At 48.2% G+C, this 14,170-nt stretch overlaps 1 protein-coding gene across 2 annotated transcripts in view; it reads left to right on the top strand.

The window, feature by feature from the left end:
* TBK1 (TANK binding kinase 1) overlaps window positions 1-13,395 on the top strand; it is a 48,876-nt gene extending 35,481 nt beyond the window's left edge. For both annotated transcript variants that reach the window (XM_044280480.1, XM_044280481.1), the window contains exons 16-21: window positions 58-97; window positions 7,970-8,071; window positions 9,426-9,522; window positions 9,646-9,752; window positions 11,555-11,626; window positions 13,066-13,395. In XM_044280480.1, the coding sequence (XP_044136415.1) occupies window positions 58-97; window positions 7,970-8,071; window positions 9,426-9,522; window positions 9,646-9,752; window positions 11,555-11,626; window positions 13,066-13,117 (470 nt within the window). In that variant the 3' untranslated portion in view covers window positions 13,118-13,395. The remainder of the gene's footprint in view (window positions 1-57; window positions 98-7,969; window positions 8,072-9,425; window positions 9,523-9,645; window positions 9,753-11,554; window positions 11,627-13,065) is intronic.
* Window positions 13,396-14,170: the final 775 nt, after the last annotated feature.

A 14,170-nucleotide genomic window follows, 5' to 3' on the forward strand; every position in this document is an offset into this window, starting at 1 on the left:
AAAGTAAATGATTATTTTCATTTCCACGTGTTTAGATGTATATCTGTTTATTTGCAGGACTTCCATACAATGAAGAACAAATACACAAGTTTGACAAGTAAGTCCTTAGGTTGTGTTATGGTGTCATCATAGCAAGCCAATGGCTGTATTACATTAGTGTTTCTACTTTATTTCCTTTCTTTTCCACATGCGTGTCAATGATAATTCCAAAGAAGTATTCTAGTTAGAGAAAGTTATCCCCTAGCATATACTCGGGTATCTCCGGTGCTCCCATACAGATAAATGGACCTGCGGCGCACATTTCCAGCTATGCCATCCATTTCGGGGGGTGCTCCATGGGGTACGGGGTCCCTGTTCTCGTGGCTGGTGGGGGTCCCAGCAGGAGAGCCGGTATCGATCTAATAGCTGTTCTCTATCCTGTGGATAGGGGATAACATTCTCTAACCACAATACCCTTTTAAAGGCGCTGTGCAGCGCTACAATATTAATGACCTTTCCTTAGAATAGATAACCAATATCAGATCAGTGTAGGTGCAGTTCCCGGCACCCCCACCGATCAGCTGTTTGAAGGGGTAGCGGTGACGCGTGAGCGCTGCTTCCTCTTTAAAATTACCTGCGTGTTCTCCCCTTTGTAGAGGAAACACAGTGTAATTACAACTGCTTGTCCCATTCAAGTGAACGTATTGTAATTACACTGCACCGCTGCTGCAAAGGAGACAACACGCAGGTCATTTTGAAGAGCAAGCAGCGCTCACTACGTCTTGAAACAGCAGATTTGATATTGAAGATCTATCCTGAGGAGAGCTCATCGGTATTGTAGCTACAACTGAGCAGAATTGTCACATTGTTTGGACTTTCAAGAAAACGAGAGAGCCAAGCGTGGGTGTGTATGGGGTGGGATTAGAAGCAATATGGCTTATTAGATAGTTAACTCTCAGGCATGGCTGGCCCAGCATCCTCCCTATAGAGGTCATGTCTGGATGTGGGTGCACAAAAAAACTACAACTTTTGGGTAGCAGTAAAGCCAGGTGGCTATGCTGTGCTTTCAATATATTTGTGCTTTATTAATTCTGTAAATCTTTTTTACTTGTATAGATATTTAAAATGTATTGCTTATTTAAAGGGGTATTCCGGTAAAGTAACTTAATTTTTGAAAAACCACATTAAGACTGCAAGCTGTGACCCAACCAGACCCCATATTCATACACAGTGTCGGACTGAGGTGTCTAGGGCCCACCAGTAAAATTTATTTTGGGGGCCCACCGTGTGGAAAAGAGGATACTGGCAGCTTTCCTCTATACCTAGAAGTCATCTCAGCTATCTGATCGTGTCTATAATAATAAACTAGGGAGTTTATTTTATAATCTATCAGGTGTTTTATATAAACATAAGCTGGTTGAAGTGCTGTACATTGAATATATGTATGTAGTGCACTAGGTCTTCTGCGTTATGTGCCACTTGTGCAGGGGGTGGTAGACTAGGGGCTCACCTTGCTCAGGGGCCCACCGGGGGATTCACCTGTATCCCTGTGGGCCAGCCCAAGCCTACCTATACATATAATCAGAGCTTCATTTTACCTTGCAATCCATTTGTCTAGCTCCTGTGTGAGCCTGCAATACACTGAGAGTATCATGGCGCCTGATCTTCTCTAACAAAGACTACAATCCCCACAATCCCTAGCTGTTGATGTTTATTTAGTGGTTGCCTGATATAGAGTCCAGTCACATCCCCTCTACTCTGTTATCAGCAGCATACTGACACTCTCTTTGTTTCACAAGACATTTAGCTAGAGAACTAATAGCAACACACTGAGCATGCTCGACCTAACAAAGGCTCAGAACTACAGGTCGAAGCCATGGTAATTTAGGAGGAAACACAGAGTGGGTAGCAGAGGAAGAAAACTACTTTTAGAACTACTGAACAGTAAATATGTGAAATTTACATTATATTAGGTAATTATTGATGATGAATTGGTTTAAAACATAAGTTATATTTATGGTAACCGGAATACCCCTTTTAAAGCATGCCTGTTTATTTTTTATAAGTCAGTAGTTCATGTTAATATATGAAACTTTTTTATGTCTTATTAGGGGAAGGTTTCCTTGTCTGCAGGCTCCAAATAGTGTGACAAAAAATGTGACAAGGAGGAGGGGGGTGCAGCTGCAATATCAGACTCCTTCAGTTAAACTGCCTGAGGGACAGAGCAGAGGGAAAGCAGCTTGGGGGTTGGGGAGGGGACATTTGGTCACCTCTGCTGTTTTTGAACATATTAATGACTTGTCTATAATTAGTGGGTGGTTGTATCTTGCAGTTGCCCTTTTCCCGCCCATTTCCTTGGGGGACACAGGAGACCTTGGGGTATAGCTCAGCTCCCTAGGAGGCGTGACACTAAGTGAAAACTGTTAAGCCTCTCCTCCAGCAGCTATACCAGCAGCTATACTAAGTTTTTGCTTAGTGTCCAAGGAGGCAAGACACTCCCTGCTCCGCAGGCTTGTTTTTTCTCCTTATTTTTTACCGTTACTTTTATTTTTTATTTGTTAATATAATTTTGATTTTCCTTTTTCTTCAGGGACAACAGAGACGCCTGGAGCTCTCTGTTTCTCCCGGGGTCGAGTTGCGCCAGTGCCTCCCCCACAGAAGGCAAGGTGGACCAGGGCAGCCTAGCTCTCCTGCATCCCGCCAGCGTAAGGGTCACCCTCACGCCAAGTCCCTCTTCCAGCGTCCTACCACTACGGTGCCAGTAGCTGAAGGGGCGACCCTGCTGGAATGGACCGAGCCACTGCTGCTTGGGGTCTGCTCACTCGGGGGCGTTTTAATTCTAGGGACCTGCAGGGTTCCCTTTCCCCCTTTTATCCTGGGGCCTCCCAGCTACTGTGCTCCACCACTCCACCGCAGTGCTTCTACTCCCTGACTGGCATCCAGGACCGCGTCTGCCGTCGTTACAGGCTCCCTGCATTCACTTCTGTCTCGGCCGAGCGCCCATTCCCTCAGCTCCGCCGTAACTCCCGGCGGGCTGCCAGCTTCCCTGGCGGGCTCATGGACGGCGGACATATAATCGGCACCGCAGGTCCGGTGTTTTTCATAGGCGGGGGGGGGGGGGGGGGGGGGCCTCACGAGTTAATTTAATCCCATCAGCGGGGGGCGGGGCCTATCTTCCTGCGCTCCGCTGTCTTCCCGCCGCTCTGCCAACCACCGCAGCTCTAACTTCTGAGCACAAGGAACCTGCAGGCCACCTCTGTTGGCCTCCAGTCGTCCAGATCTGCTACTGCTGCTGCTGCTCCTTGCTTCCTGAGGCTCTCCTGGTAGGGCTGTTAACCCCCTTCTAGCACCAGTGGCCCTAGCCTGGGTATAGGCCTCTCTTCCTGGGTTATTTTTACCGTCATCACCAACATGTCGGATCCCACAGGGGCCCCTAAGCCCTGGTACCATGCCTGTACCGCCTGTAGAGAACCTTTTCCACTTGGGCAATCCGATCCGCATTGCTCTGCATGCAAAGCCCCAATGCAGGGTCCGCCAACCGTCGTTCCGTCCCCCGTTCCCTCTGGTCCGCCTGACTGGGCTAGGTCCCTGTCCCAGGCCGTGGAAAGTCTCACTCACATAGTAGGCCGCCTTGTAGACAAACCGCCTACCCCGCAGGCTGCCACACCCCCTTTCGCACCCTCCGGGTCTACCGCTTCTGCCGCCCCCACTGGTTGCCTCGCTCCCAGTAAATCCTTCAGGAGCGCTCCAGGGCAGAATGTGCATCCTCCTCAGATGCGTCTCTCTCTCCACCACGCGTGCGGACTCGGTCAGGCCTCTCCTCCCCACAGGACACGCCCTATGAGGGAGAACTGGCAGATTCGGATTGGGACATGGACTCGGCACTGCCGTCCAAGCTAGCCTCCGCAGTGGGTCATCTCATTGCTAACATTCGCTATACCTTTAAGATAAACGATGACCCTCCCAGCACTGACCAGGCCGGCGTGTCCTTTTTCCGCCCCAAACAGGCGTCCAAAGTTTTTTTCCTCTCCACGCCGACTTCTCTTCGGTGGTCTCTAAGGCTTGGGCTCGCCCTGATGCCCGCTTTACCTTTCCCAAAAAACTGGACATATGTTACCCATTTCCAGCGGATTGTGTTGCCACCTGGGCGTCCCCACCTAAGGTTGACCCTCCCATGGCCCGCCTGTCTAAGAACACGGCCATTCCTGTAGCAGACGGCTCCTCACTTCAGTCCACCGAGGACCGTCTTATGGAGTCCCTCTGTAAAGCTATCTTTGCTTCCTCCGGGTCAGCCCTCAGACCGGTCTTTGCCTCTGCCTGGGCCCCATTCAGGACCTCCGATCCTTAGCCCAACTGATGGTTCAGGCAGGAAAATTCATCTGCGAGGCTTCTCTCGATGCGGGTGCCCTCATAGCCCGCTCATCTGCCCTAGCCGTTTCCGTTAGGAGGGAGCTTTGGCTGAAGGTTTAGGCGGCGGACGCCGCCTCCAAGCGTTCCCTTGCTGGTCTGACATTCATGGGCTCCCGTTTATTTGGGACCCATTTAGACGGGATTATTTCAGAAGCCACGGGTGGAAAGAGCACCCATCTTCCCCAGCCCAGAACCAAGGGCGCCTCTCGAAGCCGCTCTGGTTCATCTTGTTTTCGGTCCTCCCGCAGGTCCTCCGGTCCTCGATCCGCAGCCGGTCCCTCCTCTGGCTCCTCCTAAGATAGGCGCAAGAAGCCCTTTTTTCAAGCACAGCCTACCTGGCGTAAGTCACAAGCTGCCCGCCCCTCCACAGCCAAGGAGTCCGCCGCCTGAATGTGCGCCCGCACCCACCCGGGTGGGGGGCCGCCTCCTCCTTTTCAGGGACATCTGGCGGGCTCACATCTCTGATGCCTGGGCGCTCTAAATTGTGTCCTCCGGTTACAAAATCAAGTTTGCGACCCTCCCTCTGGATCGTTTCTTTCGGTCCCGTCCTCCGCAGGATCCAGAGTGTGCGGCCGCCTTCTCCGTAGGCATTCGCACCCTTCTGGACAAGGGAGTCAATGCTCCTGTGCCTTAGGCGGACAGATTCAAAGGGTTCTACTCGAACCTCTTCGTGGTCCCCAAAAAAAGAGGGCTCGGTGCGGCCGATCTTAGATCTCAAACCGTTTTATCTGCCTTTGGCGATTCTGGGTGGAGCCCCTCCGATCCGCGGTGGCTTCCCTGGAGAAAGGGGATTTTATGTAGTCAATTGACATTCAGGACGCCTACCTCCACATTCCGGTCGCTTGGTGTCACCATCGTTTCCTTCGCTTAGCAGTGGGAAACGATCCCTATCAGTTTGTCGCCCTTCCCTTCAGTCTGGCGACGGCTCCTCGGGTGTTCACCAAGGTTCTAGCCACTGTCTGGCCTTGCTCCGCTCCAGGGGTGTTTTTCTGCTGCCTTACTTGGACGACGTCCTTATCAAGGCATCCTCCTTTTCTCAGACTTCCGCCAGCGTGGACCTCACTCTGGAGACCCTGGCACGGTTCGGTTGGCTTGTCAACCTCCCCAAGTCTTCCCTGACCTCCTCCAGACGGTTGATCTTCCTGGGCATGCTGCTGGTTATGGAGGCGGCGGAGGTCCGTCTTGCAATGGACAAGCGCCTGGCCCTCCGCCGGTCGGTTCCCAATCTTCTCCACCGCTGTCCGTCTTCCGATCCAGCATGCGGGTATTGGGGTAAATGGTCGCCTGCTTCGAGGCTATTCCATTTGCAAAGTTCCATTCCCGCATCATTCAAAGGGCGATCCTCTCTGCCTGGGACAAGTCACCGGAGAGTCTGGACCGGCCCTTCCATCTAACTCCCCGAGTTCGGGCCTCCCTCCACTGGTGGTTGCGGACTTCTCTCCAGGGGAAAACCTTCTTTCCAATGACCTGGCTGGTGGTTACCACCGACGCCAGTCTGCAGGGTTTGGGGGGGGAGGGGGGGTCTGTCTAGGGCACTTGGTCTCGATCGGAGTCCAAACTTCCGATCAACATCCTGGAATCGAGGGTGATTCTCCTGTCGCTCCGACACTCCCCTGCTAAAAGGCCATCCCCTCCGTGTACAATCGGACAATGCCATGGCTGTTGGGTACATAAACCACCAGGGGGACACTCGCAGCGCCGCGGCAATGCAAGAGGTTACCAGCATTCTCCTCTGGGCGGAAGCTCACGTTCCGGCCCTGTCAGCGATTTATATTTCAGGGGTGGAGAACTGGACGGTGGACTTCCTCAGCCGGACCGCCATCGACCTGGGCGAGTGGTCGCTACACCCGGACGTGTTCGAGTCCATTTGCCTTCGTTGGGGTCGTCTGGATGTGGATCTCATGGCCTCCAGGTTCAACCACAAGCTCCCTACCTTCCTGGCCAGGGCAAGGGACCCGAAGGCGTACGGTGCCGACGCCCTTGTTCTTCCGTGGCAAGAATTGTACCTTCTGTATGTGTTCCTGCCCATCCCCCTACTGCCTTGGGTTCTCCGGAAGATCGCGGTAGAAGGCATTCCCACGATCCTGGTCGCTCCAGATTGGCCTCGCCGACCTGATGCTGCTCCTGGGAGACGCGCCGTGGCCGCTGCCTCTCAAAGAAGATCTCTCTCAAGGACCGATCTTCCACCAGCATTTCAGCTCGCTACGTTTGACGGCGTGGCTGTTGAGACCACAGTTTTGCTGCAACGGGGATTTTCCGCGGATGTGGTTCGCACCATGATCCACACCCGGAAGCCTGCCTCGTCCAGGATCTATTATCGAACTTGGAGGTCTTACCTGGGATTCTGTGAGAATCTGGGCGTTCCCCCTCTCCGCTTCTCTCTCCCCACGGTTCTGTCCTTCCTCCAGTCTGGCCTGGACCTGGGCTGGGCCTCAGTTCCTTGAAGGGTTAGGTATCAGCGCTGTCCATCCTCTTCCAGCGTCCCCTGGCCCCTCCCGGGCCTGTCAAGACCTTCATTTAAGGAGTGGCTCACTCGGTTCCTCCGTACCGTTCCCCGATTCCGCCCTGGGACCTGAATATTGTGCTCTCGGCGCTCCAAGCTTCCCCCTTCGAGCCGGGTGTCCGAATTGGCGGCCCTTTCTTGTTCCAAGCCTTTTCTGGTCTTTCACCAGGATAAGGCTGTTCTCCTTCCCGTCCCTTCCATCCTTCCAAAGGTGATCTCCGCCTTTCATCTCAATGAGGACATCGTCCTCCCCTCTCTGTGCCCCTCCCCTTCCGACCCTCGGGAACGGGAACTGCACCGCTTGGACGTTGTAAGGGCCTTGAAGATTTACTTGGAGATTACCGGTTCCTTTTCGGCGCACGGACTCTCTTCTTGTGGTTCCGGAGGGTCCGCGCAATGGGTTGGCGGCCTCCAAGGTCGCTGTCGCCCATTTCATCAAATTGACTATTGCTGAGGCTTACCGTGCCAAGGGCAAGGTTCTGCCTTTCGGTGTTACCACTCATTCCACCAGAGCGGTCGGTGCCTCTTGGGCCCAGAGACAACGGGCTTCGGCTGAACAATTGTGCAAGGCGGCCACTTGGTCTTCCTTGCACACCTTTACCAAGTCCCAAGGTCTCCTGTGTCCTCCAAGGAAATGGGCGAGAAAACAAGATTTTTGTATAACTTACCAGCAAAATCTCTTTCTCGCTCTTCCTTGGGGGACACAGCACCCACCCATCGTTGTTTGTTCTACAGGTTACGGTTTGGTTGCCCCTGTTGGGTAGTTGACTTGTTGGTTCCACTTTGTTGGTCATTACCTTTTCTCACTACTTGGACACAAAACGGTCAGTCTCTCTCTCCAGGCTGAGGGTATAGCTGCTGGAGGAGGGGCTTAACAGTTTTCACTTAGTGTCACGGCCTCCTAGGGAGCTGAGCTATACCCAAGGTCTCCTGTATCCCCCAAGGAAGAGTGAGAAAGAGATTTTACCGGTAAGTTATGCAAAAATCTTGTTTTTGTATGCGTATGTTTTATTTCTATTTCATTAAAAGTTTGCTTAGTAGTGCAGTCTCTTCATATCCAGTATCATTTTTGTGCAGGCAGAAACTGTGCATTCATGCAACAAAAGCCTACACCCTGTTCCAAGATGAATGTGTTAGCAAGTATGAATGCTTCCACAGCAAATCCCAGGAGTGGATGAGGTAAGTGTAACTTGTCTGCTTGTTGTTTTATGCACGTCTAAGGTTTTATTATTCTGGCACATGGATCATCACTAATAAAGTAAAACTAATATCTCCTTCCCTGATGTCTCTAGTTTTCAATCTTGTGAAAATCTTCTTTGTATGAAATGTAAATTAGGCAGTAAGGTCACCAAGTTACAATCTGCCCCACTCCCGGCCTTTTCTAAATGGAAAACCATGATACCAGAACTTAAAAATGAAGACATAGGTGATGTCTTGGAGTCACCTTTCTTGGTTCCCCTGCTATTAATAAGTTCATACATCTATGAATTATACATCAATGTTATTTAAGGCCCTCGAGATTGTATAGGATGGGCAGGCTCTTACATTTAAGATGTCACAGGTGCGCTGCAAAAGGGGCTAACTTTTGGCATCTTATATGGGCCTGCACATATATGCAGGGATTTTGGAAGGAAATTACGGATTTCCCGTGTAACTTGCTGACTCTTCCCGTCCCTATGGATCCTATGATGTGCCTATTCAGAATTATGGATGAGGTTATCTATACGCATTATACCAGAATATTCCCGAGGGAAGTTCTTTTTTTGGCGCGGAAAGCGATTTGGTGGATGGGTGATAGAACCCCCACCGTGAGTCAGTGGAGGGTTTTGGTGAATACGATAATTCTGTATGAAAACATAGTATTCGAGGGTGTTCCTAAAGGTCTGGGGATTGTGGTGCTCCTCTTCACAAACTCTGTATTCGGTTCATAGGTTCACTACGGCTTTAATTACTGCATCCAAATAGACCTTATATTGGTGAAAATATGTGCACGTTGTTCATGTGTGATCTGCTTTGTGTGTACCAAATGTCATGCTCTTTCTGATTGAGACTGTAAACATATGGTGCTGTACATGTCTTTTTTCTCAATTTTTGGTTTTGTATAGTCGTTCTGTATGATCTGGTACTATATACTTGTTCAATAAAACGAATAAAAAATTAGGCCGTAAGGTGCCCAGAGGGGTGTTGTTTTCTTTCTTTCTGGGCGGCGTTACCTCGGGTCAGTGACGTAGCGGGGGGAGGGGGCGGCAACGGCGCTGATGGGGATGTGGAGCCTCAGCCCAGGAGAGGCGTGCTTTGGCTCTGCTGGAGGGCGTTCCTGGGCACTGGATAGGGCGTTCCTGGGCACCATTGAAAGAAAATAACACCCCTCTGGGCACCTTACTGCCTAATTTGCATATCATACAAAGAAGATTTTCACAAGATAGAAAACCAGAAACATCAGGGAAGGAGGTATTATGTTCTACCTGGGAATAGTTTTACTTTATTAGTGATAATCCATGTGACAGATTTCCTTTAAACTTTTCCCCACCAGGAAGATGATGCTCTTAAGAAAAAAGCTGATCACCCTCAAGAATCAGTGTTTTGACATTGCAGAGGAAGTGTCAAAGTGCCAGCATTACATTAATGAGGTAAGTCTATGCACAGTGCTGATTTCATCCTGGATATTCATTTAGTTTAGTGCATTCTTTATCACTTTACAGTCTTGAATACTTTTCATTAATTTTGTCCTTGCTACGTTTGAATAATTGCAGTATCAAGAAAACATGCCTCAAAAAATGTTTGCTAATCCTGGGGGAATAAAGCCAACAGTAAACCCAATCTACACAAGCCCTAACACTTTGGTGGAAATGACCCTTGGGTAAGTGACCTGCCTAACGGATTATAGAATGATGTAATAACTGTTTCCATTTTTCAAAGATCAGCTTGGTTATCTGAACATCTTTAAAGTATTTGTTATCTTAAGGGGGTTTTCCGGAAACGAAATAGTGATGACCTACACTAAGGTTAGGGTCCATCTATGAGAACCTCTACCAATCAGCTGTTTGAAGAGGCCGCAACGTTCAGGTGAGTACTGCAGCCTCTTTCACGTCCAGTAGTCACACGGACTTTGTGCAGCTCGGTCCATTTAAGTGAATGGGATTAAGCTGCAATACCAAGCACAGCCACTATACAGTGTGCAGCGCTATGCTTGGTATAATATGAAGAGGCTGCAGCTCCTTCAAGCAGCTGATCAGTAGGGGTTCCATTAGGCGGACCCCCATCAGGCATGAGTGACCTATGTTAACTATGTTAATTCTGAAAAACCCCTTTAAAGAGTTTTTTCTTTATTTTGGAGTATACTTGTTTTACATGTTTCTGCTTTTTTATTCCACAACAGACACAGTTAAAATCCCACTCTGTACAGGATCTCCATTGTCCTGTCTTATCCCCATCTTTTTGTCATATGATACTTAAAGGGAATCTGTCACCTGCTTTTACCATTTTAAGCTGGCACCATCGCTATGTTGACTGAAGTACCTTATTCCCTGCAGTCTTCTTTTTCCTTATTTTCGTTTTGTAGTTTTGATATAAAAGCGATGTTTATGTTATGCTAATTAGGGTCCAAGGTGCCCAGAGGGGTGTTTTTTTTTCTCTCTCCGGTGCCCAGTGACGCCCCCCTGCAGTGCCCAAGAACGCCTCCTGATCATCAAATAACCTCCCACGGCCCCGGCAAACGGTTCCGCCCCCTCCCCGACATCATAGTCTACCTTATAGAAATGCCCCGTCCTTCTTCCTGTCTGCGGCCAGAAAACTCGTGCAGGTGCAGTACCGCCTGTGGCCTGCGTCTGCGCGATTCTTAACCTCCTGAGGGCAACAGCCTCAAAAGTCTCACTGGGCATGCGCCCAGCCCAGTGATGTGACCTGAGCACTGTTGCCCTCAGGACGTTGATAATCACACAGGCGGTACTGCGCCTGCGCGAGTTTTCTGGGCACCGGGGAGTGAAAAAAACTTTATATCAAAACTACAAAACGAAATAAGTATAAAGGAGACTGCAGGGAATAAGGTACTTTAGTCAACATAGCGATGGTGCCAGCTTAAAATGGTAAAAGCAGGTGACAGATTCCCTTTAAGGCGGGTTTACACGGCTCTACTGTCGGCAGATTATCAGGGATGAACGTTCCTTCGAACATTTATTCACGATAATCTGCTCATCTAAAGGTGCCACAGATCACCCACTGAACGAGCAAAAGGCTTGTTCATTGGGTGAAATGGTGGTTGTTGCAGACAAGTAAATTATCATTTCTGGGGAGCAGGTTGTGCTGTCTAAACAGCGATCTGCTGCCCAAAAACAAAGCAGCTGTATGAGGTTGAGGGATAGTGGTAGCCATTGTATGAGGCTGAGGGATAGCGGTAGCCATTGTTAGTCCTCATACCATGGAGGTGATTGCTGCATGTGACTTTAGAGTGAAAAATAGTTATACTTAGTAGGTACAGTATAATTGTACATAGTATACCATATAAGGATATGTTTCAGCTTTGGTGTTCCAATTTTAATTTTTCTGTCTATACTTACCTTTGTGTACCACGCTAGGCATTTAGTCAAGTCACTTTTACACTTTTGACCATCTTGAGATGATTAAATGTCACACACACAAAAAATATAATTTATTTTTAATTAGAATGCGGAAATTAAAAGAAGAGATGGAAGGAGTTGTCAAAGAGCTGTCGGAAAATAACCACATCTTGGAAAGGTAAACAGCACAAATCTTTATTCTGAAAGAAATGTTTTTTTTATGTCCATTCTCTAAAGCCTGTCTTAGGCAGATCAGCAAGCGATTGTCGTGAGGGAAGTGTTCTCTGCCATCATTCACCTGCTAACTAGTGGGGGAGACCGCTGCTAATACATGCAGAGATCTCCTCCACAGCATGGGAGTTGTTTGCCGGCTGCAGATTGCTATTAGACCTCACATTTTGCCGCCGGCAGGATGCTTAGAAATCAGAATTGCTCATTCATCTGGCAAATGGTGGCAGTATTACATTGCAAGACGAGCGTTCAGCTCTTTTCGGACAAAATATCAGCCGCTGTAATACAGCCTTGGTGCTTGTTCACACGGCCATGCCGTTTTTTGCAGTTCTCAAATTGCGTCTGCGTGCCTTCCGCAATTTGTGGAATGGAACAGGAGGCCCATTATAGAAATGCCTATTCTTGTTTGCAAAACGGACAAGAATAGGACAGGACTCATAATTTTTGCGGGGCCACGGAACGGACCAACGGATGCGGACAGCACACAGAGTGCTGTCCGCATCTTTTGCAGACCCATTGAAATGAATGGTTCTGTATACAGACCATATGTGGAACACCTAAAACGGCCCGTATACGGAACGCAAAATACGTTCGTGTGAACGAGCCCTTAAGATAATTATAGATGTAAAGATGTCAGATTATGTCATGTTGATACTCATGTCTATGCCCACTTTTTTCTGGGTTTCCACTTGCAGCTGCAATCCTATTGACTGTGGCCACTTGAATGTGTGGGTTCATGGAGGTATTACCTTCAAACCCATCTGGCCGTTGGCTGCTGCAGGTGGGCAGTGTTGTGGGTGCTGCATTGCTAGCTCCCCATGAAAACCCTGCCTTACAGTTTCATGGTCTGATTACCTGTACTGTTATCTAGGAATGGGCATCATTTTCTATGCAATTTTGCCTTTTATTGATCCCAACAATTAAAATGTTTCATTGCAAACCACAGATCTGCCAGCAGTCTGTGTTTTCAGAGGGAGCTATGCTAATTCTCCATCACAATGCCATGTAGTAAAATTGAGGGTGGGGTTGTCATTAATATTAGAGATATTAAATGAGGCTCCCCACAAATGCAATGATTACTAGAACCTCTAATGATCTCTAGAACAGAAGTCCTCTTTTCCTCCTCACCAAGTGACTGTGGTAAAGGATGAGTTTGAATGGAGTGGTGGTCAAGCATGTGCACTGCCACTCTAGTCATAGTCTATGGGACTGAGAGAGATATACTGCAGATGATAAATGTCTTTTATGGGAAAATATATTTAATGATATGTTAAATTTTTTGCTCATGATCATTCCTTTGCATACTGTATATCTATATATATCCAGAATTTTTAAGTACTGTAATTATATTTTACTCATGTTTTGTTTGCTTTATTGTTTTCATAGATTTGGGGCTTTGACCATGGATGGTGGCTTTCGAAATGTGGATTGCATATAGTCTGCTATTCGGAATGTGTTGATCAACCAATAGCCTCATGTGGCATTTCTTTGGACCTTAACCCTTGCCTGCTTCCTTTCCTGTAATTTCAGTGCCAGAGATATATGTATATATGTACTATAATGTGAATATATGGCAGTGTTTGGGTTCATTCATTTAATTTAGGCCTCATGCACACGACAGTGTTTTTTTTTTTTTTTTATTGTCAGTGATTTGGCTTCAGTGGTCAGTGTCCGATTTTGCTTCAGTTGTGTTTCCTTGTGTCTTCTTTTTTTTTGTCTGACAGGGGGGAAAAAAAAGGAAGGTTAATGAAAAGTGTAATTTTATTGCACCAAGGTCTTGTGGAAAAAAACGGACACGGATGACATACTAGTTGTGCATCCGTTTTTTTTTACGGACTTGAATGGGTCCGTTCTCCGTTTTTTACTGACAAGAATAAGACAGGTTATATTTTTTTTACGGACTGGAATCACTGATGCAGAGAAAAAACGGAGGACTATCAGTTTTTTTTTCACAGCTCCATAGAAAGGAATGGGACCTCCGCTAAACTGTGAAAAATAACGGATGCGGATGCACACAACGGTCGCGTGCATGAGGCTTTAAGCAGTATTCCGATTGTTAACGGTTATCCCCTATCTAAAAGATGTGGGATAACTGTAAGATCGTTGCGGCTCCTCCCACTTGGACCCCCACCGATCATGAGAAGCAGCATGTTGAGCACGTGCACTGCTTTGCTCCATGCATCTCTACGAGGGTTCCAGGGCCGAATACAACGCTTAGGTTTTTCCCGAACTCCCGTAGAGGTGAATGGAGCGGCAGTTCACATGCTCAGCCTGCTGCTTCATTCATTTTGGGGGGCTTAGGGGGTACAAGCTACCCATTCTTATGATCGGTGGGGGTCCCAGTAGTAGGACCCCCACCAATTTTAAAGTTACTAATAACTTTTACCAACAGGAAAACCCCTTTTAGGTTACAATTGCTGTTGTCCAGTTTCATGAACTCATAAAGTACTGTAATTTCCAGTTGAATAGTGTACAGAAAATTATATTAATG

This window comes from Bufo gargarizans, chromosome 2 (assembly GCF_014858855.1).
Source record: "Bufo gargarizans isolate SCDJY-AF-19 chromosome 2, ASM1485885v1, whole genome shotgun sequence".
In the NCBI taxonomy this organism is placed as follows: domain Eukaryota; kingdom Metazoa; phylum Chordata; class Amphibia; order Anura; family Bufonidae; genus Bufo; species Bufo gargarizans.